The 26,398-nt window shown below is 47.7% G+C and overlaps 1 protein-coding gene across 1 annotated transcript in view; it reads right to left on the bottom strand.

The window, feature by feature from the left end:
• Positions 1 to 19,458, bottom strand: part of LOC113915989 — a 53,628-nt gene extending 34,170 nt beyond the window's left edge. Inside the window, exons 1-4 of the mRNA XM_035727887.1 lie at positions 19,350 to 19,458; positions 9,634 to 9,943; positions 6,468 to 6,696; positions 4,537 to 4,689 (exon numbers count right to left, since the gene is read on the bottom strand). Of these exons, the coding sequence (XP_035583780.1) occupies positions 4,537 to 4,689; positions 6,468 to 6,696; positions 9,634 to 9,943; positions 19,350 to 19,458 (801 nt within the window). The remainder of the gene's footprint in view (positions 1 to 4,536; positions 4,690 to 6,467; positions 6,697 to 9,633; positions 9,944 to 19,349) is intronic.
• Positions 19,459 to 26,398: the final 6,940 nt, after the last annotated feature.

The following is a 26,398-nucleotide window of genomic DNA, read 5'->3' as shown; positions in this document are numbered from 1 at the left end:
TGCTGACACCTTGAGCTCAGCCTTCCAAGCCTTCATAACTGTGAGGAAATAAATTTCTGTTGTTTAAACCGTGTAACCTGTGGCAATAGGTTATGGCAGCCCACCCAGACTAACACAGATGTTGATATTCTAACCCACAAATTTATCCTCCTAGGGTTGTGTTCTTTTCAATAGAGAAGTATCATCATGCCAACTTTCGTCTAACTAGGCAAAACAATTATAATAGTTGAATTACCTCCTAAGTAATTTATATTCACTGTTACAGGTATTAGGGTTTAGAGGATATAGAGGTCCGCTCAGAACTAGGCCAGGCAGGGGTGCATGGGTGGTTCACTTGGTTAAGTATCAGACTCTTGATTTTGGCTCAGGTCATGATCTCGGGGTCCTGGGATCAAGCCCCATGTCAGGCTCTGTGCTCAGCAGGGAGTCTGCTTCTCTCTTTCTCCCTCTGCCCCTCCCCTGGCTCACATACTCTCGCTCTCTCTAAACTAAAATCTTAAAAAAAAAAAAAAGAACTGGACCATCCAAATTCATTAACGAGGTGTTTCTCATGGTGAAGCCACAGGACTGGGGGCAATACACAAACATTTGGAACCATGTCAGGTTCTCTCTGTCTCCTGAATGGAGGGATCTATGGCAAGGTCATTTCTTGTGGTAACAAAGGATTCCAGTGACAATTAAATCCCTACCTAATTGACAGAAGGAGGTATTTAAAGCTACAAATCACAAAGGCCACCTTTCAGCAATTAGAATTACCACAACCTAAGGATTTCTTCAGTTCAGAATTTAAACCTAACGGAGGCTTTGGTGGGGTTTGGAGGATTTAGGGTTTCCTGAGGCAATGACATATTGGTCAGAGATAGGGTTCCAAATTATAGCTTGGCTGAGAATATAAGAGCCCTTGCAGCCTTAACTACAGAGCTGGCGTTTGAGGTCTCTTTTATGAGAAAACACCTTGTTCAAGTGCTGGATTGGATCTTGCAAGCTGTGTTTCTGACAGAGGAGGCAATGTGGCATGTCACTGCCTATGGTAATGCTGGTCTGTGCAAAACAGGCTCTCAACCCAGGTCCTAACGATCTCAAGCAGTGGTTTCCAGTGTCATTCCCTGGGGCACTAGCAACTGCTTCGGGCAAGACCATAGCCTTCGACCACAGAATTCCCTAATAGCCTCCAGGTGACCAAGAAGGCTGCATTTTAAAGAACTATTAAGGATCGCTTTTAACATGCATGGACAGCATTCTATGGCCTGCTTAAATGGACTGGGTACCCTGACTGACACTTTTTTTTTTAAGATTTTATTTATTCACTTGAGACACAGAGATACACAGAGAGAGAGAGAGAGCGTGAGCAGGGAGAGAGGCAGAGGGAGAGGGAGAAGCAGGCTCCCTGCTGAGGCAGGAGCCCGATGCGGGGCTCGATCCCAGGACCCTGGGATCATGACCTGAGCCGAAGGCAGATGCTTAACCATCTGAGCCACCCAGGTGCCCCCTGACTGACACTTTTAATAAAAACAACTAAAAATTCTGGTTATGCATTAAAGATACCTTTTTAAAATTTATTTTGGAATTGTGGTCAAATACACATAAAGAATTTGCCATCTTAACCATTTTTAGGTTCACAGTTCAGTGGCATTAAGTGCATTCACACTGCTGTACAACCCTCAACACCATCCATCTCCAGAACTTTTTTCATCTTGTAAAACTCAAACTCTGTACCCAGGAAAACATAACTCCCAGTCTCCCTTCCCCCACAATGTCTGGCAACCGCCATTTTATTTTCTTTCTCTATGAGTCTTACTACTCTAGGTACTTCCTATAATACAATGATAGAGGATTTGTCCTTTTGTGATTGACTTATCTTACTTAGCAGAAGTTCCTCAAGGTTCATACATGCAGCATATGTCACAACGTCCTTCCTGTTAAAGGCTGAATAATATTCTACTGTATGTATATCCCACATTTTGTTTTCTACTCATCTGTTAATGGACATTTGGATTGCTTCCACCTTTGGCTATTGTGAATAATGCTACCACGAAGATGAGTGTACAAATATCTCTTTGAGATCTGGCTTTCAATTCTTTTGGGTAGATATCCAGAAGTGGAATTGCTGAATCATATGGTAATTCTATTTTTAATTTTTTAAGGAACTTCCATCCTGTTTTCCATAGTGGCTACACCAATTTATATTCCCACCAATAGTGCACAGGTTTTCCAATTTCTCCACGTCCTGTCAACACATTATTTTCTGCTTTTTTTTTTTAAGATTTTTATTTATTTATTTGACAGAGGGAACACAAGCAGGGGGAGTGGGAGAGGGAGAAGCAGGCTCCCTGCTGAGGCAGGAGCCCGATGCGGGGCTCGATCCCAGGGCCCTGGGATCATGACCTGAGCCGAAGGCAGACGCTTAACGACTGAGCCACCCAGGCGCCCTCTGCTTTTTTTGATAGTAGTAACCATACTAGTTGACATGAGGTAGTATCTCATTGCAGTTTTGATTTGCATTTCCCTAAAGATTACTGATGTTGAACATCTTTTGTGTGTTTATTATTCATTTGTATACCTTCTTTGGAGAATGTTTACTTAAGTCCTTTGCCCATTTTTAAATTAGGTTGTTTGTTTTTTGTTGTTGTTGAATCGTAGGAGTTCTTTATGTATCCTGGATATTAAACCCTTATCAAATATATGATTTGCAATTATTGTCCCCTATTTTATGGGTTGCCTGTTCACTTAATTGAGTATGTCTTTCGATGCACAGAAGTTTTAAATTTTGATGTTGTCCAAACCATCTAGTTTTTCTTTTGTTGCCTGTGCTTTTACTGTCTTATAGAAGAAACCACTGCCAAATCCAACATCATGAAGCTTTTCCTTTATGCTTTCTTTTAAGAGTTTCAAAAATATCTTTTTAAAATGTGTTGATCAGCAGGACAGTGAGGAATACCCAAAGATCAACGCATGCGGGAAAGTGGGAACCTCGAGTGGTCTGCAGGGCACTGAAGCCAGCTTTTCCTTCGAGAGCACCGGTAAAGCAGGGAACTGAGTTGTGCTTTTCGTGGATCTTGCAGTCCAGCGGACAGTAAAGCCCAAGATCAGTGGAGGTGAGGAGTCTAAGAGAAAATACTGCATACAGGTGTGGCTCAAAACAGAATGAGCTATGGCACTATGCCCTTAGAGTAAGGATGAATTAGAAATAAACCCAACTCTCCCTTCCCCAGGGAAAACTGACTATCTCAAACTGAGACTGAGTACACAGGAAAAAAAATATATATCCCCTGTGAACTCACAAGCTAGTCTTAACATAGGTAATTGCACCCTGAATTCATTCCACCTGGATGGTTCAAAGAGCCCTCAGGTCAAGAATTTAATTTAACATAGCCCTGAGATGGTAGCACCCTGAGTGTGAGGCCGAAGCAAACGCAAATCCTCCCCAGAGAATGCTATCTTCAGGGCGCCTGGGTGGCTTAGTCGGTTAAGTGTCTGCCTTTGGCTCAAGTCATGATCCCAGGGTCCTGGGATTGAGTCCCACATTGGGCTCCTTGCTCAGCAGGGAGCCTGCTTCTCCCTCTGCCTGCCTCTCCCCCTGCTTGTGCTCTCTCTCGTGCACCCTCTCTCTCTGACAAATAAATAAATAAAATCTTAAAAAAAAAAAAAAAAAAGAATGCTGTCTTCAAATCAGATCTCAAGGAATTGCCTCAACTATTTTCCTAGGAAATAAAAGTTTACAGTACAAAAGAAATCACAAAAACACACAAGGAAATGTTCCATGAGTAAGAGCCAGTAGAAGCAAGAGTCAGTAACATCAGCCTCCAAAATAATTTAGTTTATTGAAACTATTAGACACAGATTATAAAATAAGTTTAACACATTCAATGAAATAAAACAAGGGATTTTTAAATAGGCAAGAAACTAGAAAAATGGGCACTAATGCCCTCTCCCAATTACTACCTCCTCCCTCTTCCCTAAAAGTAATTTTATGATAATCAAACATTATAGTTTTACCTGCTTTTTACTTTGTAAAATGCAACATACGGTATGTAATCTTTTGTGTGTCTCTTTGCTTGTATGTTTTTATCAGTCATCATATTTTATTTTTGTATAGCTATATAGTTGATGCATTTTCATTGCTATATAGTTTTTTTTTTAATTATATTTATTTATTTAAGAGAGGGAGAGAGAGCATAAGCAGGGGGAGGGAGAGGGACAAGCAGACTCTGCACTGAGCGTGGAGCCCGATGTGGAGCTCCATCCCATGACCCCGAGATCATGACCTGAGCTGAAATCGAGAGTCAGATGCTTACCCAACTGAACCACCTATAGAGTTTTCTACTATATGAATATACCATGATTTCTTTATTGTTTTTTTGTACCTTTACATAACTTTGAAATGTTTCATTAAAAAAATACATTGTGTTTTTTTTAAAAAAGAAAAGCTTGGAGCATATCAGTCAACAACCGAATGAACTACAGCTGGAATACATATTATGTTTATATTCAATTTTAAGTTTAATTGAAGGAACACTTCTAAAATGCATGACTTACCAGTCTGGCAATCTCTGGGTTACTCAGTTGAAGGCTCCAGATACAGATCTCTTTCCCCAGCATATAACACTCATCTCGAATTGTCATGAGCAAAGGTTCTAAGGATATTGGTAGGATGCTTGTCGGGGAGACTTCAGGTCTTACAAGCATAAACTGGAGTGTCAAAATAAAAAGTACAGGTGGGAATCATAAAGAGATGTCCACGCATCTGTATGCGTAGAGAAAGAATAATGTCATCAGACAACATTAGAACATTTGAAAAGGTAATTGACTTTGGATCACATGTGCATTGGGGAGGTAATTCAATACAAACTTATGAAGTTCTTGCCATATGCAAAGGCAATCTTATAGGGCACAGATTTTTTCCATCAGGTTACTACTCATTATTGGGTGAGGAAATCAAGTGAGTGGGTTTTAACCAGCTTTTTTGTTTCCTTCTCTAATGAAATAGAAAAGAAGAAAAATTATCTGAGTGTATCCTATGCAGTAAAAAATAATTGTCTCATGAGACTTTTATTTTAGTGATGCTCAAAATCAAAATGGAGACCCAACCAAAGCAACCCACCCAACATAAACAGCCCGTATAGTCTTATGAGCAGGGAGATGTATGGAGGAGTCCAGAGAAGCAACTAACTACAAGAGAAGGAATTAGAAAGACCTAGGAGGGGCGCCTGGGTGGCTCAGTCGTTAAGCGTCTGTCTTCGGCTCAGGTCATGGTCCCGGGGTCCTGGGATCGAGCCCCTCGTCGGGCTCCCTGCTCCGCGGGAAGCCTGCTTCTCCCTCTCCCTCTGCTGCTCCCCCTGCTTGTGCTCCCTCTCTCGCTGTCTCTCTCTCTCTGTCAAATAAATAAATAAAAATCTTCAAAAAAGAAAAAAATAGGAAGACCCAGGAGGGCAGAGGGGACGGGAGACGAGGAGAGGTGGCTAGGGAAAGACCAAAGGGGCAAGAGGAGAGAGGCAGCTGTCCTGGGGAGTGGAGGTTTGGGCAAAAAAGATGGTTAGGGAGGACTTTCAGAGGTTCTTTTTATGTGGGGTGCAATGTAATCATCCTCCCGTCCCCAAAAAAATATTCAGGAAAAATACGGGTAGGATGGATTTGGGTCAAAATCACCTTAGAATAATGGTTATTTTTAAGTACCCATCTCTAATTAATTTATTCTCTTGTTTAGCACTCAGCATTTTAGAAAATCAGTGGGTGGTTGGTTATTAAAACACAAACTGTCTTTCTGGGCTGGCCATAGAAAAGCTGGAGAGCAGCCAGTCCGCCCTTGGCGGCAAGGCCCCACCTTCCGGACTAGCAGGTGCCCCTTCGCCAGAGTAGACCGTTTAGTTTCAGTGCTGGCCGCTCTTCTTTGCCCTCACAAGCGATCCCTAGATTTAATCTCAGAAAAGATATGACATCTGATTTTTTTTTTTTTTCTGAAATCCTGTACTTTGGGAGTCAGAATTGTGTTTGCTGACCTCACTCCAAGTGAGGGGGAAGCATGGGTGAGTGCGGCGGGCCGGGGTGGGGCGGGGGGGGTCTGGCCTGATGACACGGACACAGGAGCTGTCAAGGGAAGCAAACATTCTCATGGAGGGGTCCCGTGGGGTGGCGGGCATGCTGGGCACAGATGTCCTGCAATGATGCCCAAAGTGGTGCTTTGAGCGGGGCTTTCCAGAGGTAGAGTGGGAGGGGCAGGTTGGCTATTCCAGATGTGAAGCGCGGTGTGAGAAAAGCCAGGTCTGCTGGAAGGACTGGGAGGGGGAGACCCGGAGGTAGGAGCAGGGAGGTAGAGATGCTGAGCAGAGCCCCAAGGGCCAGAGGCAGGCTTTGGGCTTCAGGCAGGCAGGAACGCAGAGAGCGCCTTGTCTGAGGACCCGTGTTCCTCGGGGCTAAACCCTAGTTAGTTCACTTCAGAGAAGAATAAGCAAAGGAGGCCACGCACTCACTTTCCTGAGAATCTGTTCATTGTTGATGCTGGTTTTCAAGTCCTGTTTGATGGCTGGACACACAGATGTCTGCGTCTGGGCGCAGTGCTTCTCGTATGTTTTCAGGAACTTTTGAAGAATTGGAACGATGGGCAGGGGTGTTCCTTTAGTTTTTTGTCTTCCTTCCTTTTCTCTTGGCATTGTTTTACTGTGTGAGATTCCACCTGGATTCTGAAAATAGTACCTTGCCCTGAAACCCAATACACAGATGTCTTTTTAAGGAGCAGATCACACTTCCCCCACTAAAAATTGGCAAATATTGCTGCATGCCCTTCTCGGAAAACCTTAAAGTGCCTCATGTGTCTTCAAATGGGAGTAGGGAATCAAGATGGAGACACTTGAGCAGAATTGTTCAATTTCCAGTCTCTATATTCATGGATCCATGTTCTTTCAGATTCTTTAAAATGGGGCAGTACCCTTGGAACTCCATTATAAAGGGATACAATTAACATTAGTGGGCACTAAATATTACCAAAGACATACTGATTTTTAAATGGCATAGTTTTCTTTATAGACATAATTCTTGCCAGGCAGCATATCCACAGTGGTTAAGAACGTGAGCTTTGAAGGGAAACAGACCTGGATTTTAGTCTTGTCTCCACTATTTGACTCACTTGGGTGGCCTGAGGTATTCTATGAAGCCTTTTCAAGCCTCTATTTCTCCATCTGTGAAATGGATTATGGTTGTCGCTAGGATTAAGGAAGGTTAAGTTTATAAAGCACTTAGCACAATGCCTGGCACACAGTAAAAGTGCTCAATAAACTTTATTAGTACTATTGAGATTACTATTATTTTGCTGGCCACAGGAAACCACCCAATCAGTACTGATTTGTCCCTTCCATTATCCAGCCTTGAAAGGTTCCTCCATGTGATAATGTCACCAGCTAGATCCCAAGACCTGACCTTCATTGCCCACCTGCTTATACTCTCTAACCTTTGTTTTACATTTTTCTTTAAGCTCTTCTTTCCGGCTTGCCTCTTAACTCAGGCAAAGGGAACCTAAAATCACCCTCAGGGGGTGGCTACAGCCCTGACAACACCTCCCAGATCATGGAGACTGTTTGAGCTAAACTCCCGGACTCACTTTGGCTCAGATGGCGGGGCGGGGGGGGGGGGGGGGGGGAGGGGGGGGGGGATTGACCTCTGGAATGACTGCCAATGACCTTTACCTCATTATAATACTAAAACTCCTCCCAAGGAAGAGCCTCACTTACATACAACCTATGTATAGGCATGTTTCCTTAAGGTACATGCATGACCTTACGCCCACCTCTACATACGATGACAAGGCCTTCCTATCTAAATATTCATCCTAACCCTAAACAAAAGGAACCCATTCTCTCTCTCTCTCTCTCTCTCCCTCTCTCTCGTCTGGCTTTGAAAGCTATTTCCTGTGATCTCCTTATTTGCTGCAAATAAAGTTTACTTTGTGGGACAACTCCACCTGGTGTAACTGTGACTCACTAAGGAGCTAAAACCCCACATTGGTTTGGTTACAATAACTTAAGGTAATTGTTGGGTCTCTGAACTGGGTTCACAGAGACAAAGGTTTATGGGAGTTATTAAGAGACCTTGTTTCAAGAGGAACCAGTTTGAACCCTGTGTCTGTCAATTATTAGTAGACTGACCGTGGGTAATCAACTTCATTTCCCCGAACCCTGTCTTCTTCATCTGTAAAAATGGTGGGACTATAACCTCTTTGGTATTTGTGAGAATTGAATGCCAATTAAATGTAAAGTTTTTTCCTCAGTAACATGGGGATGATGATGGATGATGATGATGATAAAGAATTGTTATGAGGAATAATGAATTAGTACCTGATGGATACTTGGAACACAGCCTGGAACAGAATGAATGCTCAGGTGGGGAAGCTGAGGCCTAGTGAGGGAAGTGATTTGCCTAAGGGCAAGCACTGGTAACAGCTGCAGCTGGGATTCAAATTCGGACAGCCTGGCTCTACAGCCCAAATTCTTACCCACTCTAAAGTACCACCTAGAAGGTATTGCTACAGACTCTCTGTTTTCATCTCCCCCTCCCCCCACATTCTTTTGTTGAAGCCCAACCCCCGTGTGATGGTATTTGTAGATCGGGCCTTTGGGAGGTGATCAGGGTTAGATGTGGTCATGAAGGCAGGTCTCCCCCCATGGGATCAGTGCCCTGATAAGAAGAGACACAGAACACAGAGTGGGGCTCCTGGGTGGCTCAGTGGGTTCGGTAACCGACTCTTGATTTCACCTCAGGTCATGACCTCGGATCATGATCTCAAATCATGATCTCAGGGTCATGAGATCGAGCCCCAAATCAGGCTCCACGCTCAGCTCGGAGTCTGCTTGACATTCTCTCCCTCTGCCCGTACCCCTACTCACACACTTTCTCTCTCTAAATAAATAAATAAATAAAATCTTTAAGAAAAGAAGAAGAAGAGGCACCAGAGAGCTTATTTTGTCTCTTGAGAATGGCTGCCACCTCCAAGCCAAGAGGAAACGCTCCAAACCTAGCTTACTGCCACCTTGCTCTTGGATTTCCCAGTCTCCAGACGGTAAGAAACGGATCTCTGTTGTTTAGGTCACCAGTCTAAGGTATTTTGTTAAGGCAGTCCAAGCTAAGGGTGGTACTATGTAATATTACTGGTATTTCTCACCAGCCCTTTCTGGGTATTTACAGGAGCACAAACTACACGGGTAAGTTTCTATAAATACTCTCTTAAGACCCTCTTCAATCTTGAGCTTTTCACTTCATATTTTATCATGAGCATTTCTTTGTCATTCCATATACAGTAATGTGTGGCCCGGGCCAGCAGCTACCCAGGCGCTTAAGGCCAGCATTGCCTGGCTGGCTCATTGATGATTATTTCGTGGAGGCCTAAGGAGCAGGTGCCCCACCCTCTGCTAACTGTGACTCTCCGAGAGCTGGGGACGGTGAGGTGAGGACGGCGGGGCAGAGAGAAGGGGTAGGAGGGCCCTGCCTTCTCGGAGTCCCGGGGGAGAGGGAGACGGTGGGCAAGGAGGGGCTGCTTTTCGCTCCCTCCTCCGGGGCCGCCGCCGCACGCAACAATGCCGTACCTCCCGGAGAGAACTCTGGCCACCCACCCCGCAACCTCGTCGCCGGCCCGCGCCGCGCACTCACTCGGGCGTCGGGTCCCCGCGTCCCTCGCCGGCCGGCCTCCCGCGTGCGCCCTGCACCTTGGCGACGGGCGGCCCGGGGCGCGGCGGGGGGGGCGGGGGCTGGAGAGGGCGGCCCGCGAGGAGGCGGAGCGGGGGGGGGGGGGGGCCGAGGGGGAGAGGCGAGAGGAGGGGGAGGGGGGAGGGGGAGGGGTGGAGGCAGAGCGCCCCTCCAGGGTTCCGGAGGGTGGCCTCGGCCTCGGACCTGGAGAGCTCCTGGTGTCCCCGCCGCGGGTCGAGGTCGTCACAGCCAGTGGCGCTGCGAGGGACGAGGTCTAGGAGGGGACAGAAGTGGGGGACCCGTGTGCCTGGCCATCAGTGGGGCAGGGGGGACGCGGGGCAGAGGTCGCCCCAGGTAGCTGCGCCCCACCCCTCGGGGGCTCTCCCGCCCGCAGACAGCTCTGCTGCTCCGGCGTCCCCAGCCCCCTGCCCAGGTCCGGGAGGCAGGGGGCTCCGGGATAAAGGAGGCAGCTCAGGGCTAGGCCTGTGACGGAGTTTTGGGGGGAGTATTGAGGAGGGACACGCAAAAGCCGTTGCAGCTTTGGAAGTGGGTGGGGAGGAAAAAGGATTTTAAGAAATTTGGCCGTGGGCAGTGGCTTTGGGGCTTGTAAATTTAAGGATTTGGGGGCAGAATAAAGACCCCCCCCAAAGAAATCCATGGTCTAGTCCTGGAACCGGTAAATGTGTTACCTTACATGGCAAAAGCGACTTTGCAGATGTGATTGAAGTTACAGACCTTGAGGTGGGGCTGTTACCTTTGATTAATACGGGGAAGGGGGCTGAGGGCGGTGATCTAATTGCCTGAGACTGCGAACATAAAGCCCAGAAAACTTTTTTCCCCTGTGGTCGGAAACATGCAACGGGGAATGTCCCTGCCCTCCACCCCGTTGTTGGCTTTAAAGATGGAGGAAGGGGAGCCCAGCCAAAGAATTCCCATAGCCTCTAGAAGCAGAATAGGTATGGAAATTATTCTCCCCAAATCTCCACAAAGGAACCCAGCTTTGTTGACACCTTGATTTTAGTTCAGTGAGAACCGTGTGAGACTTCTGCTCTCCAGCACAAATAATAAATTATCCGTCTCTTAGGATAATAGTCTTGGGCACCTGCGTGGCTCTGCACGTTATGCTTCGGACTCCTGATTGCCGCTCAGGTCATGATCTCAGGGTGGTGGGATTGAGCCCCTGCTTCCCCTCCCTGATCAGCATGTAGTCTGCTTGAGATCCTCTCTCCCTTTCCCTCTGCCTCTCCCCTGGCCGGCACACGCATGCTCTCTCTCTCAAAATAAATAGATAAAATCTCTTTTAAAAAGGATATAAAATAGGCTCTTCATGAATGTTTAATGGAAGAGTGAATTAAAAAAGAAATTGGATTAAACTAATTGGCAGTAAACTGCAAATGGAAAATAGTCCATTCTCCTCCAGGGCTACTTGTATTTCTAATGTGTCTTTTAAACTCAAATGGCTCTAATGGAAGAAATTTGAGGCACAAAGTGAAGTGAGGAGGTAGGGAAGAGCGAGGAGGGATCCTGCGTTTGGTCAGACGTGACTTTTCAGCGAGTGTGCTCCCTTGAGTCGGTGCTCCTGAATTAATTCTACTCTGTGCAGCCTCTTCCTCTGCTGGGCCCCAGTTCAGTCTTCTAGGACGCAACCAGAGAGGGGGCAGTGAAGGAGAAGTACAGAGCGGGGTTGAGAGAGTGCACTTATGGGTCACTGACGGGGACTCAGACACATGCTTAGGGAGCCGAGAATGATGAAGAAGGCCACTGCCCAGAGGACAGGAACTAGATGGACCGCCACAGATGAGATGAGAAATCCTTCTTATGCACAGTGGGAAGGTTCAAGGAATTGGAACGCGAGGATTAGGTTTAGCTGCAACCATTAACGGTGGTTAAAACAATATAGAAGTTCATTTCCCTTTCATGTAAATGAAGTTCATGGATAAGCAGTCCAGGGCTGCTACAGAAGCTCCAAGATCATAAGGAATCCAAGCTCCTAATATGTTATTATGCTGCCATCCTCTGTGTGAGTTCCACCTCCTGGCCCAAAATGGCTTCGGAGCTCCAGCCATTTTGTCCACGTTTCAGACGGAGAAGTAGACACAGAAGTGCACATTCTCTCCATTTAAGGACATTTCCCAAAAATTACACATGACACTTTTGCTTAGATTCCAGTGGCCAGACTTATGGACATGATCATATCTAGCTACAAAAAATGATGGGACATGATGAGAAATGCCTTTAATCCAGGCAGACATGAGCCCAACTAAAAATGGGAGCGTCTGTTACTTACAGAAAAAGGGAAAGATGGCTCTTGGGAGGTAACAATCTGGACCAACGGCCAAGGGCACAGGGGTAACTGGAGCAGTGGGTGGGATATGCACCAGTTTGCAAGTACTATATGGGTTCCTCACACACTGAGCATTTGTAAATCAGGGCAGCCTGGAACTCATTTCACCGTTGTTATAATTTTAGGTGTGACTCACATGGGCTGAATACTGGAGAGGTTAATCATGTGTTTTGGGCTCCTGCAAGGCTGGCCATGCTACTGGCGGCCTTCCTACTATCCATTCTCTGCTTCTGCCTTGCTGATGTAACTCAATTTCAGCATGGGTGCCAGCAAACCAGGCAAGGAAAACAACCTTCCCCAGTCTTTCTTGCATATGGGGTGACTATGTGACATAGCACTGGCAGGTGCCATAAGCAAAGCCAACAGATGAGGCTCCTCAGAACGCTCTTTATTTTTGAAGATTTTATTTGAGAGAGAGAGTGAATGAGTGAGAGTGAGAGAGAGCAGGAGCGAGAGAGAGCGAGAGCGCGCGTGAGCGGGGGGGGGGGAGGGGCAGGGGGAGAGGGAGAAGCTGGCTTCCCGCTGAGCAGGGAGCCTGATGTGGGGCTCGATCCCAGGACCCCGGGATCATGACCTGAGCCGAAGACAGATGCTTAACTGACTGAGCCACCCAGGCCTCAGAAAGCTCTTTTTAAAAGGAGCCAGGTTTTTGTCTTTTGTTCTTCCATTTGTCCTCGCTTGGAATAATACAGTCATTGTGCTGAAGGTGAAGTTGCTGTCCGGTAGGTACATAATCACCAGACATCAAATGCAGTCTGGATGGCTGAGAAGATGGATGGAAGGAGTCGGGGTCTCGGATAGCATCGTGGAGCAGCTGACCCTGTTTGGCCTGCCCTCTGTGTGTCCTCCTTACATAAGGAAAGCACCCTGATTTATTTAATGTCAAGCTGCTCCGATTTCTATTACCCACGGTAGAATAGAGGTTTATGGAAACGTGAACTCCTGGACTGACGCATCTTTTTTTTTTTTTAAGATTTATTTATTTTAGAGATGGAGAGGGCACGAGCAGGGGGAGAGGCAGAGAGAGAGAGAGGGAGACAAGCAGACTCCCTGCCAAGTGGGGAGCCCGACTTAGAACTCAACTTGGAGCTCCATCCCAGGACCCAGAGATCCTCCTGAGCTGAAACTAGAAGTCAGACACTCAACCAGCTGAGCTACCCAGCTGCCCCTGGACGAAGGCATCCTTAGAAAATGTGCAGACATTCAATCTCAAAGTTTAAAAAGTAGGCGGTGAGCATTTACATTTTTATGGGGATTGTTTATTTAGAATTTGTATTGTTGACCCCTCTCTGAAGCACACAGTAACTGTTGTGAAGAGAACAGGGATTCTGGAGCTAAGAAATAAAGACACAGGGGCGCCTGGGTGGCTCCGTCAGTAAAGCCGCTGCCTTTGGCTCAGGTCGTGATCCCAGGGTCCCGGGATCGGGCCCCGCGTTGGGCTCCCTGCTCAGAGGAGAGCCTGCTTCTCTCTCTGCCACTGCTTCCCACTCTGCCTACTTGTGCTCTCTCTGTCAAATAAATAAAATCTTAAAAAAAAAAAAGAAAGACACAGTCTCTGTTTTGTTTTTTTTTTTTTTAAGATTTTATCTATTTATTTATTTGACAGAGAGAGAGATAGCGAGAGAACCCGAGCAGGGGGAGTGGGAGAAGCAGGCTTCCTGCCGAGCAAGGAGCCCGATGTGGGGCTCGATGTGGGGCTCGATCCCAGGACTCTGGGATCATGACCTGAGCCGAAGGCAGACACTTAACAACTGAGCCATCCAGGCGCCCTCTCTTTGGTGTTTTGAGAAGGACGCTGGGTTTTGAACCGAAAATGTGACAACCAGCCCTGCTGGCAGCCAGATGGTGGTTGCCCAACTGCAGGTCAGCGATGTTCAGACAAGCCTCCCACCCTCTCATGTGTTTGGAACAAGACAGACCTGGTCATTCCCCAAACACAAAAGTGATTGAATGACCCCCTCTTCTGATGAATCTGAGTGACCGGTGCTCCCACCTTCCTGATAAGATTAGATGCCCAATTACCGAATTGCTCTGCCCTTCTCGACAGCATGCCATCTAGGACTGCCTCCCCGGTTCCTCATGTCCCCAGGTGTCACCCCGCAGATGGCCGATCCTGTTAGAAGCCTCTCACAGCTCCTTCCTGAGTCTCTGGGGGCTTTCTCTCCTGCTCGCAATCCCATAAACCCAACATTTTTTTTCTTCTACTGCAGGTGAGCTCCTAGCAATCTGTGGTGAGCAGCCTTTAGCAGAACACCCCGAGGCTGGAGCTTTAAGCCCCTCCCATCTCTAGTGGTTCCAATAGAGGTTCAGGTGCAAGGAACTGCCTGCAGACTGAGTCAGAACTGTCGCTAGTTCATTAACCTTGGCCTCCAATAACTCCTCCACCTGTGTTCCTGTTTCCTCCAGCACTGCTGGGCAGGGTAGGGGTTAAATGAATAAACAGAATCAGAAACTCTGGGGTGGGACTCAGCGCTCTGTTTTAACAAGCTCTCTAAGTGATCCTGAAGCATGCTCAAGTTTGAGGTCCTTGGTTAAATGAATAAATAAAATCTTTAAAAAAATAAATAAGAGATTAAGCACGTGGCACTCGATAGCCTTAATAAGCAGTCGGAATTATGCTTACAGGAGAAGAATTTTAAAAGTATGGTTACAAAGTGGCTATAATAATTTTAAAGACTTCCAAATACTGCTGGTTAATAGTAGTACATGCTTACTGTGGCAAATTTGAGAAGTACTTAAAAATTATAAAATAAAATTCACTTCTGATCACACCGGCCAGAGATCGTCATATTTAATATCTCAGAGTGCAGGGCTACAGACCCAATCAAACCCTGGACCTGCCTGCCACTCCTTAGGGACTTACTCAGTCTCCCTTAGATTTCATGTCCTGCTCTGTACAGTGGGTTCAATAGCACCTTCTCACAAGGTTGTGTGAGCATTAAATCAGGTAATGTTTGTAAAACACTGAGCCTGGCAGATAACAGATGCTCAGATTGTTGATTATTACTAATACGACTGTCACTATAAAAGAGATCCATTTCTTCATTCCCTGTCACTTTATACTTACAAATGCACACACCGTTTGCCCTGGAATACTTTTCATCTCTCTGTTGGGGTCAACAGCGCACCACAAAAATCTGTATGTTCTAACTGAGCCAGAAAGAGTAGAGACTCTAGCAGAAACGTGACCAATTTCTCCAAGAAATAGAACTGCCCACCCATGTTTTTTTTAACTTCACTCATGTATTATTGCCATACAATAAACTGTACATCTTCAAGTGTACCATTTGATAAATTTTAACTTATGAAAAATCACTCATGAAACCACCTCCACAGTCAAGAGTGAGCGTATCCAGCACCCGCATTCCCTTGTGCCCTTGTAAACCCCCCCCCCCCCCGTAACCACTGACCTGCCCTCTGTCACTACAGGTTAATTTGCACTTCCTATACTTTTTTTTTAAGACTTTATTTGAGAGAGAGAGAGTGAGTGAGAGAGCACAAGCAGTGGGGAGACAGAGAAGCAGGCTCCCCGCTGAGCGTGGAGCCTGATGCGGGGCTCAATGGGTGACTCAATGTGGGGCTCAATCCCAGGACACCCGGATCTTGACCTGAGCCAAGGCAGATGCTTAATCACCTGAGCCACCCAGGCGCCCCTGCACTTCCTATACTTTCATACAAATGAAACACACAGCTCGTATTCTTTTTGCCCTGCTTATTTCACGAAGAACAGTGACTCTGAGATTCACTCCTACTGTTTTGGTGCTAGCAGTTCATCTCTTTATTTGGCTGAGCAGTGAGCGTTCCATTGTTTGGATAAACTATGGTTTGTTTATCCATTCACCTGTTAACGGACAGCCATATTTTGGCTATTACAAGCAAAGCTGCTGTGAGCCTTCCTTGCAAGTCTGTGTGTGGATATATGTTTTTGTTTCTTCCAATCCAACTTTAAAAAGTATTCTCTCCAAAGGCTGGTTGCATCCAGCCTTTTCCTCAAGAACGTAGAGTCGGGAGAGGCACCTTGCTGTTGGCTCAGACTCTTGTGGATTAGGTTTTTAGTAGGGCTGTTCTTCTTTGTCCTCTATTGTCACAGGATACAAAGCACCCCTTTTCTTCTGACATTAAGTGCAGGAGCCGTGGAGATTGAGTAGGATTTTTATGGCAGCCACTGTAGGGATCTACACACAAGGACCCCTCGCAAGGGCCTGGCTCAATGAGATCAAGAGCCTGAGTCTGCAACTGCACCTGGCTTCTTAGCTCCCCTATGAGGCAGACAAACAGGTGGAAACTGAGGCGCAGAAGAGGCAACTTAATTTGGGATTGTTGGGCCAAGCGCCCTCCCCTGGGACTGCCTTTCCTTTCCCACTGTGGCCTGACCTTACGTTTTATTGAGAAGCCAGATGCCTGAAGCGATGTCACTTAAAAACAAGGAATGACACACTGAGGTCTTCTTAATTAAAAGGGACGGTCTACATGATTTACCAATTAACTCCTCGCTCCTCCTCAGGGGCAGTGCTTCTAGCCTCAGGGTTCTATAATCCTGAACGAAATATTTCCAACATCACAATGCTCATCCAAAAATAAATAAATATCAGCACCCCCGCAGATGTTTCCTTATTTGCTGAAGGAAAACGAAGATAAACACAGTTATTGTGACTCACAATATTTGTGTAAAAGACACCACAGTAGAGCCTTCCTAAGTACTCCCAACGATAATATTTGGGGAACTTTAATTTTTTATCTTAGATGGCCCTGCGCCACCTTGATGCAGCTCTGGGCTTTTCCCACAGTGTTAACACCTAGGGTAAGTCAGAAGGGCTTCGGGGGACGGCCTGGTGCTTCCAGGAATCGCCTTCTCCCCCCAGACACGGAGGCTCCCCTCTTCAGCAGGGTCAGGGAGAACAGGCACCTGCAGCACCTGCAGCACCCGACCCTCACCCACGGCTGAAGCAGCTGCTGCAGCTTGAAAGCCTGTCAGAATCCCCCCGGGGCAGGGAGGGGCACGCTGACCAGACCCCACCTCAGCTGTGACTCGGTCAGGGCAGGGCCGAAGCATCTGTGTTTCTGTCAAGTCCCCAGGGGCTGTTTCTGTTGCTGGGACCTCACTTTGAGAACCCCACGTCTAGTGCTTCTCTTTCTCCCCAAACTCCCTAAAATGTTAATCACAGCTGGGGAACTGACTTGCAGCAGCCTGACAGGAGACCCCTCCCCAGGGGGTTTGGGCTTAACTAGGGGGGATAAGTCAGGAGGGATAAGAAAGGCCACTTTGGGGCGCCTGGGTGGCTCAGTTGGTTGGGCGACTGCCTTCGGCTCAGGTCATGATCCTGGAGTCCCGGGATCGAGTCCCGCGTCGGGCTCCCTGCTCGGCAGGGAGTCTGCTTCTCCCTCTGACCCTCTTCCCTCTCGTGCTCTCTATCTCTCATTCTCTCTCTCTCAAATAAATAAATAAAATCTTTAAAAAAAAAAAAGAAAGGCCACTTTGCTGGTTCCCAGGCCTGGAGAAAGGGGAACTGTCTCAAGGGGTCAAGAGTCTGCCTGGTAGCTGACAACCTTCTGGAAGGTACCCAGATTTGGTCACTCTGTGGAGATGACTCTGGAGAGATTTATCCTGGATGCTCTGTGGCCGTCTTGAAGTTCAGGGTGTCTGAGCCCAGACTTCGGGACTCAGCCAGAGAGAGGAGGGAGCCTGAGGCCTGAGCCTGAGACGCTAGTCCATGTTGGCTGCCTGAGAGGGTGTCCACAGGCCTGGAGGAAAGTGGCCATTGGGATCCAGTGTCATGTTGGGGGAGCCCAGTGAGCCTGAGACCTGCGCCCGGAAGGGGGGCAAGCAGCCTGCCGGGCGGCCACCCCGAGCAGCCGAGCAGACAGTGTGGGGAAATGAGGGTGGAGATGGCTTCCCAGCTTAAGGGCAGGGGTGACGCGGGCCTGCATTCCAGCACAATGCCCTGTGTCTGGGCCTAAGAAATGAGGCGCAGTGCAGCTCCCAGGGCCCTCGCAGGGCTGACCTAAGGGCTCTAGGCGCAGGTGCTGCCAACTTGGCCCACCTGTTGCTCTGGGTTCTGGCCCTGGCCCCTGACATGTAACAGGCCTTCCTTACTGTGGCTACCCTCCACTCTCCCCTCCCCACCCCCACCCCCCTGTCTGGGCCCTTTTGGGCCTCAGGGGAGCACACTCCCGGACTGTCTGGTGTCAAACCGCCCCAGGGGCCTAGCCTTGCCACTTCCCGTTTCTCCATCCAGCTTCCCAATTCTTGGTCCTTGATGCCCACTCTGGGCCGCTCCCATTTGGAGGCCGGTCTGTGAGCCTGGCCGCATCCTGTGACTCTGCTCCCTGCTTCTGGGTGGGAGCTGGGCTTACAGGCGCCAAGGCAATCACTAGCCTGCTTTCAAGTTCTTCTTCTTCTTTTTTTTTTAAGATTTTATTTATTTATTTTAGAGAGAGAGAACGTGCGTGGGAGTAGGGGGAAGGGGCCGGAGGGAAGTGAGAGAGAGGGAGGGGGGGAGGGAGGGAGAAAGAATCTGGAGTAGACTCCGGGAGACTCAGGGCTCGATCTCAGGACCCTGAGATCATGACCTGAGCTGAAACCAAGAGTCGGATGCTTACCCTACTCAGCCCTCCAGGTGCCCCTGCCTTCAAGTTCTTTTAAGCCTTGCCCTGGCTTCTGCCTGCTGGTCTGACAAGTGGGATGATCACTTAGCATCTCTGGGCAGCACATTCTCCCTTGGTGTCAGGTTTGTTATGACGATTATGTAAGAGTGCTCAGAAAATGCGTATCAATGCCCCCCCCCCATCCCGTCCCCACTTCCAGAACTGTGGTCCACTTTGAGCCTCCTGTCTAGCACCAGAACCTGGCCCTCGGGTTGGCAATCTGGAGCTTGGGCTATATGCTGGGGGGAAAAGTGTGCACTGAGGCAGAGCCAGGTGAGGCTAGAAGGGTGGCCTGGTCTCTGTCCCCCTGGGTCATGAAAGGTCAGATGACACGGGAATTTGAAAAAGTGTAGAAGATGCCCTGAAAAGAGAATTCTTAGAATGTGAAACAATTCAAACAGTGAGGGTCCTTGGACTGGAAGGAAGTGAGGGGGCCAATCTCCTCCTCTGAGGTGGGACTAATTCTGGGGTACCCCATGCAGGCAATGTTTTCTGTTAAAGGAATTAAAAGGGGCCCTGCAGCCTCTCCCTCAGCCAATCCGGTGCCTCACAATGCACCCATGCCTTATCCATTATGCTCCAAATGGGAGAGAGCAGAAAGCAAGAGTAGGTGGCCCCTTGACAGACTAAGATTTAGGGACCCGGAGAACAGTAACCACCCCTAACACAGGTGCTCTTTACTATTACCCACACGCTTTTGACCCCACACAAGCCCCCGAGGGAAGCAGGGCCTTTGTCTCCAATGTATAGAGGAAGTAGTGTACACAGGTGTCCGCAGGGGACTCCACGTAAGGGGACATGATGGCAGGGAATGGAGCCAGGACACACGGCTCCAGCTGCCAGGTGCTGAGATACATCCATGCAGCCTGGACTCCCCATGTCCCTCCATCTGAGGAGGAAGACCTGGGTTGCACTGATGGATGTAAAGTCCTTGCTGAGGCTTGGCCAGGAGGAAGGGAGCTGGGGTGGAGGCCCCTGCTGGTGGGAGGAAGGGGGCGCTGGTGGGCAGGGGAAGGCTCAGAAGGGAGGTTGGGCCTACCCTGGCCTGCCTGGTATCTTGAGCCATCCTCAGACTAAGGACTTTCCTGAGACTTTGAAGATAAGCCCCTCAAAAGTGCACTGTGAAGATCCTGCTGGTTATACCTCACAGGACACCTCCCTGGTGGGCGCCTTCCAACTTCCCTCCTTCCGAACCCTCCAGCGCAGGTGCTGGCTGAGGGAAGAGCGCTTCTTCCCGTGGGACTGTCCTCTGCGTATGGAAAAACTAGGGTTACTAAGTAAAACACAGAAATCTGCCTGGAACATACTTAAACGGTAAACTTACTTGTTTCCTTGAAATCTGAAATTACTTGGGTGTCCTATATTTTCTTCTATTTTTTTGGTACACGTCTCTTTATTGGAAAACTCTGGGAGGCACTAGGGACTCCTTAGATCCTGCTCCCTGGGCCTGCAGCTGCATGTGCTGCAGGGCTCTGTGTCCTGAGCCAGTGGCAGCGGATGAAGACGCAGAAGCCCATGCCCAGGGTGGATATCAACCCCACTAGGAGCTGAGTCCCCGTCATCAGCATCAGTGAGCTGGGGAGGCTTCCTGGCATCAGAGGCCTGACTCAACTCAGGACAAGGCAAGCTGTCTTCTGTCACCTGGTTGGAAGCCTCCTCAGGGGCCCTCCCAGAGGCCGCCAGGGCTCTTCCATGGAACAACCAGCAGGCCAGGCAGGTAACCTCACAACAGTCACACATAGCGCTCAAGGAAGCATCTCCCAGAAATTCCCACCTGTTTGCATCTCCCTGGAAGGAGCAGACCTCCTTGGTAGCATCAGAGGGTACCTGTGGATCCCAGACCAGCAGCTGGTAGGGAACATAGGTGCCATTAGGAGTATCAGTAAAGCTGAAGGCCTGGAAGGAGAGCTTCGATCTCTTGGGGACTTCTTGGGGCAGGGAGTCCTTGCCATCCCCCAGGCACCCACAATGCCTGAGGAGACTGTAGTGTAGAGCCTGGTGGGGAATGGTCACACACTTGTCTACCCACAGCTGTAAGGGCTGACGGGAGCTGTCAACCATGGCATGTTCCACATGGAGCTCAGAGCCTGGGAAAACAGTGCTAATGTTGGTGGGGTCTGGAGACTCCAGCACAACCCTGTCCTGGGCTGTAGGAAGGTATGGACCAGGCCAAAGTCTCATGCTGATGTCCAGTCATCCATCCCCAGCTGGGGAGCCAGTCATCAAGGAGTCTGGGGGTGAGATGGGGGCCTCTGGGCACCTGACCATACAGCTGACTTGATGGCAGTGGGCAGCAATGGCGGGCTGCTTGGAGTGTCTAGGTGGGGGTGTTTAGACCAACGTCAGTTAAAGAATTCCACTGTTTTGCCTGAGATCCTGCAGCTGCAGACACCCCCAGAGCAAGAGGAGTCCCGACCCCAGTGCCTCGATCCTGTCTCACTAGTTATATTTTATTTTCTAAATCTGGCAACTCCTCCCCACCCCCTGCCAGTGAGGCATCCACATGGGAAGCCGTGCTGTGGTGGGAATTTCTACAGCCTTTCCTACCCCAATTCAGGATTGTTTTGGAAGTGAAACTGCCTTAAAGGGGTAGAGTATAGGGTCAGAGGGTTGGTGGGAGGTCAGAGGAAGAACCTGAGAGGCAGGCGGGGCCTACATGAGAGTTTTTGATTCAGCACATTAAGAAATTTCCTCTTGGCAAGGGGCCACTGTTTCAGCCAGTGCACCTTCCCCTCCATGTGGTTCTGCCCACCGGGGCCTGGCTCAGGGGTCTGACCTCTCTTCTTCGGCTCTCTGTTCCCCAGGCCCAGCAGCTGTCCGCTGCTCTTCAATGGACTCCTTACAATGACAAGTGAAGGGTTCCAGGGGACAGAAGACTAAAGAACAAGCTCTTCTCCTATCCGCCACCCCCTGGGGCTGGTTGAACTGGAACTGCAGGAAATTGCAAGAAAATTCGATCTGGGTTTGAGCAAATACCCCTTGAACTATAATTGGAAACTTGAATCCCGCCCCACATTTGCAAGGATGGCTGAAAAAACAAAAGTTAACTGAATTTTGGCACTTCTAGTTACTGCTATTTAAGACATGCAGAGTATGTGATTTACTTTCATACTGCATTTTCGTGGTCTGTTTGTAAGTTTTCATATATTTCTCAATATGTAGATAAAATACTTTCAAACAGTGGTTAATTTATGCATTTCCATCTCTCTCTCTTTTTAAAGATTTTATTTATTTGAGAGAGAAAGCACAAGGCGGGGGGAGGGGCAGAGGGAGAGGAAGCAGCAGCCTCCCTGCTGAGTGAGGAACCTGACTAGGGGCTTGAACTCAGGATCCTGGGATCATGATCTGAGCTGAAGGCAGATGCTTAACCGACTGAGCCACTCAGGCGCCCCTGTGTCCCTCTCTTAAACTGAGCAAGTCTTTTTTTTAAAGCTATTTATTTATTTGACAGAGAGAGAGCGAGCACAAGGGGGCAGAGCAGGCAGAGGGAGAAGCAGGCTTCCTGCTGAGCAGGGAGACTGATGCGGCACACAAACCCAGGACCCTGGGATCGTGACCTGAGCCAAAGGCAGATGCTTAACTGACTGAGCCACCCAAGCGCCCTGAGCAAGTCTTTTTATTTCCATAAGCATTTAAGTAAAATAAAAAAAGTCAAATTAAAATGTTAAAATGTAAATTACCAAATAGTGTCTTTACTTGTGAAAGTGAATGATTTGCTTCATCTTCTTGCTATAAATGATTTTGAATTTTAGCACTTTTAGTTTTAGGCACTTTTTTTTTTTAAAGAAGGCTCCACACCCAGTGTGGAGCCCACTGTGGAATTTGAACTCACAACTCTGAGATCAGAGACTGAGCTGAGATTAAGAGTCAGATGCTTACCCAACTGAGCCACCCAGGCACCCCCAGCTCTTTTAAACCACCACCAAAGGGGCGCCTGGGTGGCTCACTTGTTAAGTGTCTGCCTTCGGCTCAGGTCATGATCCCGGGGTCCTGGGATCGAGCCCCACATTGGGCTCCCTGCTCGTTAGGAAGCTTGCTTCTCCCTCTCCCACTCCCCCTGCTTGTGTTCCCTCTCTTGCTGTGTCTCTGTCAAATAAATAAAATCTTAAAAAAAAAAAAAAGATTAAACCACCACCCAAAAGTGCCAATTGAATTCCAAAATGATCATTACACTATTAAGGGCTACAGGTTTTAACTTCCTCCACGGTTCTTATAAATAATGGGTGGGGCAGGGGAGGGGCTTGCTGTAAGACCTAAAGCCAGCCAGAGGGGAGAATGGCCGCATCTGTGCCTCATCTTCTCTGAGGTCACTGGAAGGGCTGATTATCAGCCAAAATGCTATCCTCTGTGACATTAAAATGCAACTGTCAGTCCCTTTGGCTCATTTGAATCCAAATAAAAACTGTGGTCACAAGTCAGTGCCAGCTTTGCCTTTTTAAAGCTGCTTTTTGTCTACAAATTGTTAAAAGATAAACCGCAGCATATGAACAATTTTAAGTTTATCGGAGTGAAAATCAGTTGCAATCAGGCAGCGCCACGCTGGAAGTGGCTAGGAGCTCTCTGCAGCAGGAGTCTGGGGAGAGATACAGAGAAGATGCAGAAACGAAGAAAGGAAATTATTGACTGGCTACAGCTTAAAGCCTAGTGGCTGTCACTGCTGTCCTTAGGTTTTTTTTTCTTTAAGATTTTATTTATTTGAGAGAGAATGAAATAGAGAGAGAGAAAGAATGAGATAGAGAGAGAGAGAGCATGGGGGGGGAGGTTCAGGGGGAGAAGCAGGCTCCCTGCTGAGCGGGGAGCCCGATGCGGGACTCGATCCCGGGACTCCAGGATCATGACCTGAGCCGAAGGCAGTCGCTTAACCAACTGAGCCACCCAGGCGCCCCTGTCCTTAGGTTTTGATTTTGTAACCTTGAGGCATGTATAGGCTTAGATTTTGGTTTGCTTACATAGGCGGCCATGGTATTAGGGCCACCTCAGTCTAACGGCCTCTTTGTTTAATTATTTCAACACTTGAGCAGAATTGGGTGCTGGGCTCTCTTCCTACACCAGGCTGTTTCACTCGTAAATCAGTGACTTCTTTAACGCCTGGGACCCTATTAATTCCTCCAAGGACGACCAGAAGAGGATTATAATACAGTCTACAGGGTCTGTCAATGCTGCTAAATTGGTCTATAGTCGTGGAGCCCTGGGGGAGGGAGCAAGGCATATTCCGTCAAGAAAGATCCACAGAAGGAATCAAATTATCTACACAAACTGCTGGGGAGGGACTAATAGGAGGGACCCTGGGGGTTGTGTTGTGAGTATGGAACTTGTAGAAGGATCTTCGGGTCACTCTGGTCTGGTCTCTAGCTCGACCACGAACTTGAAGGCATCATCTTAGGACTCCGGGATTTAACAGAGTGCTTAGTGCATAGCAAGGGCCCAACACCTTGCTCTTGAAGACAAAAACTTAAAAATTTTACATGTATAGGGGAACAAAACAAGAGGTTAACTGACCAAGATCATAAAAGTAGTTTCTAGCTGGGTTGTGACTTTCAGTCAAGGCCGTTGCTGCTCCATCATTAGCCATCGTATGTCGTTCATTCATGGAATGTGCATTAAGTCTCCTCATCTAAGGGCGAGGGGCTGTGGGGTACAATAAGGCCCTCTTCACCCTCAGAATCATTGACAATCTGCTGAGGAGGATATGATAACTGGATAAAATGAGATACAATATATCCTAGTACTTACTAAGTGATTTAAGTGAATCTTTTCTAGGAATCCTTTCCATGGACACAGATAAAGCACAAACAAACCTCCTGTTACAGTCTTTCCTATCTCGGTAAATAACCAGTTGCTTAAGCTACTGCATCTTCCTAGACTCCTTTCTTTCTCCCACATTCCTGTCAACAAATCCTGTTGGTTCTATCTTCAGTTCTACCCAGAATCTAAGTTACTCCTCATACACTCTGTACTATCACCCCGAGGCCCAGCCGCCGATCCCTCACAGGATTAGGGTATTAGCTGACTGGCTTGCCTATTTCCTCCTGTGCCTTCCTCGAGACCTCTTTCAATTCAGCAGTCACAGCAATCCACAGAAGGTACGTGGGTCAACGTCATTTCACTGCTCAATACCCTCCACCACCGGGCTCCTACCATTCCCCTCACTCATTTGGCTCTGGCCACACTAATGTCCTTGCTGTCTCTGAGCACACCCCGCATTTTATTTCTTCTGCCTATGCATTATATTTCTTCCTTCACACATCCATAGGACTCCCTTTCCTCACCCCTTCGTTCAAACTCTCCTTCCTGGTGAGGCCTGCCTTGACGACCTCATTTCCCAGTGTACCCCCACACTTTCTGGCCCCACGCGTGGCACTCCCTGTCTCCTGGCCTTGTTATGCCCCGTCATACTTACCACCTGATAGCTTTTACTTATTCAGGCTTCCTTCTCCCTGTGGGTTCTAAGCTCCAGCAAAACAGTGATTTTGACAGTATCCTCACTCCCGACACAAATTTTGATGTAGAATTTAGGAATGAGACTCAGGCTCAGGATCTGGAATTTAATACATCAGCCCACGTTCCAGTGTTTCCCAAACTTTAAAAATGTGTTCCACATTAACACAAGTATCTCAGGCTCTGTATTGAAAAGGGCCTCCAGGTGAGAATCATGGTCCCACCCACGCATCTGTATCAGTAAGATTTTGTTGAGCTTTTTCTGTCGTTTGAATTACAAAAAGAGGTGTTTGTATTTTCAAGGGTAAAATTGTAACGTTGACTATGCCTTTTCAAACTATATACTGCCCCCCCGCCCCGCAGCCCTCTGTCTCCTCTGGGAGATTCCGATAGGCCTCTCTAGGGGTCACTTACCCCATCCTGCATTGAGAATCCATCTAAAATGATGGGTGCTTCTTGAACAGCCAGTGCGGCTTTCTCAGTTCTCAGTTGAGAAATATGCTAAATTTGGAAAACAATGTTGTTCACTACAGGCAAAAGAATTCTTCCTTGATGAGCAAAAACTTTATATATTTAAGGACTACACGCCACGTCAAAAAGTAGATCGACACAAGGAAAGCAGAAAGGTTCTGATGGTATGAAACAAAGAGGATTTGAACTACAAGGCAGAAAACAAAACAAATTTTTTAAATTTTTTTTTATTTAAACAAAACAAATCTTGACAGGACTTTCAACAGGTTACACCACCTCTGTTGCTAACATAAAATGCAGGCATAAGCTTAAAATATGGTGCAAATGGTATCACCAAGCTAAGAAGTCAAATGGCAAAATTACAAGCCAAAGAATGAACCTTTTGGTCACAGAAGATCAAACCTCAGGTAAGAATGCCTATGAGGAATCAAGACCAATAGTCTCTGAACATGGGTCCGTTGAGTTTGAAGCATGTCATGTCTACTCAAGAAAGGTTATTCTCTGAAGGTCACTGACTTGGGCGTAGTAGTGTCAGCAATCAGAATCCAGCAGTGCGAACTATGCCTTCTTATTCTGGTGTACACATAAAGGGACTTCATTTGGCCTCAGGGTTCTCCTCTTTTGGAATCACGCAGTTTTGAAAGGGAGAAGTATGGCACCCTTTCTCATTAAAGAACTAGCTTGTTTACATCAAAGAATATAACTCGAAGTCTTTGACGTTTCTGACAAGTTCTTTTCTAATACATGAGCTAGCCTGAGTAGGATTCTGGTATTCTGATAAAAGTAGGATCCCTAGATAATCAGAACCCAATTCCTTCCTCTTTATTAACC

The sequence above is a fragment of the Zalophus californianus genome, chromosome 1 (assembly GCF_009762305.2).
Source record: "Zalophus californianus isolate mZalCal1 chromosome 1, mZalCal1.pri.v2, whole genome shotgun sequence".
NCBI classification, from domain to species: domain Eukaryota; kingdom Metazoa; phylum Chordata; class Mammalia; order Carnivora; family Otariidae; genus Zalophus; species Zalophus californianus.
Note: the sequence above shows the minus strand (reverse complement) of the source record. Positions and strands in the feature narration are given on the sequence as shown.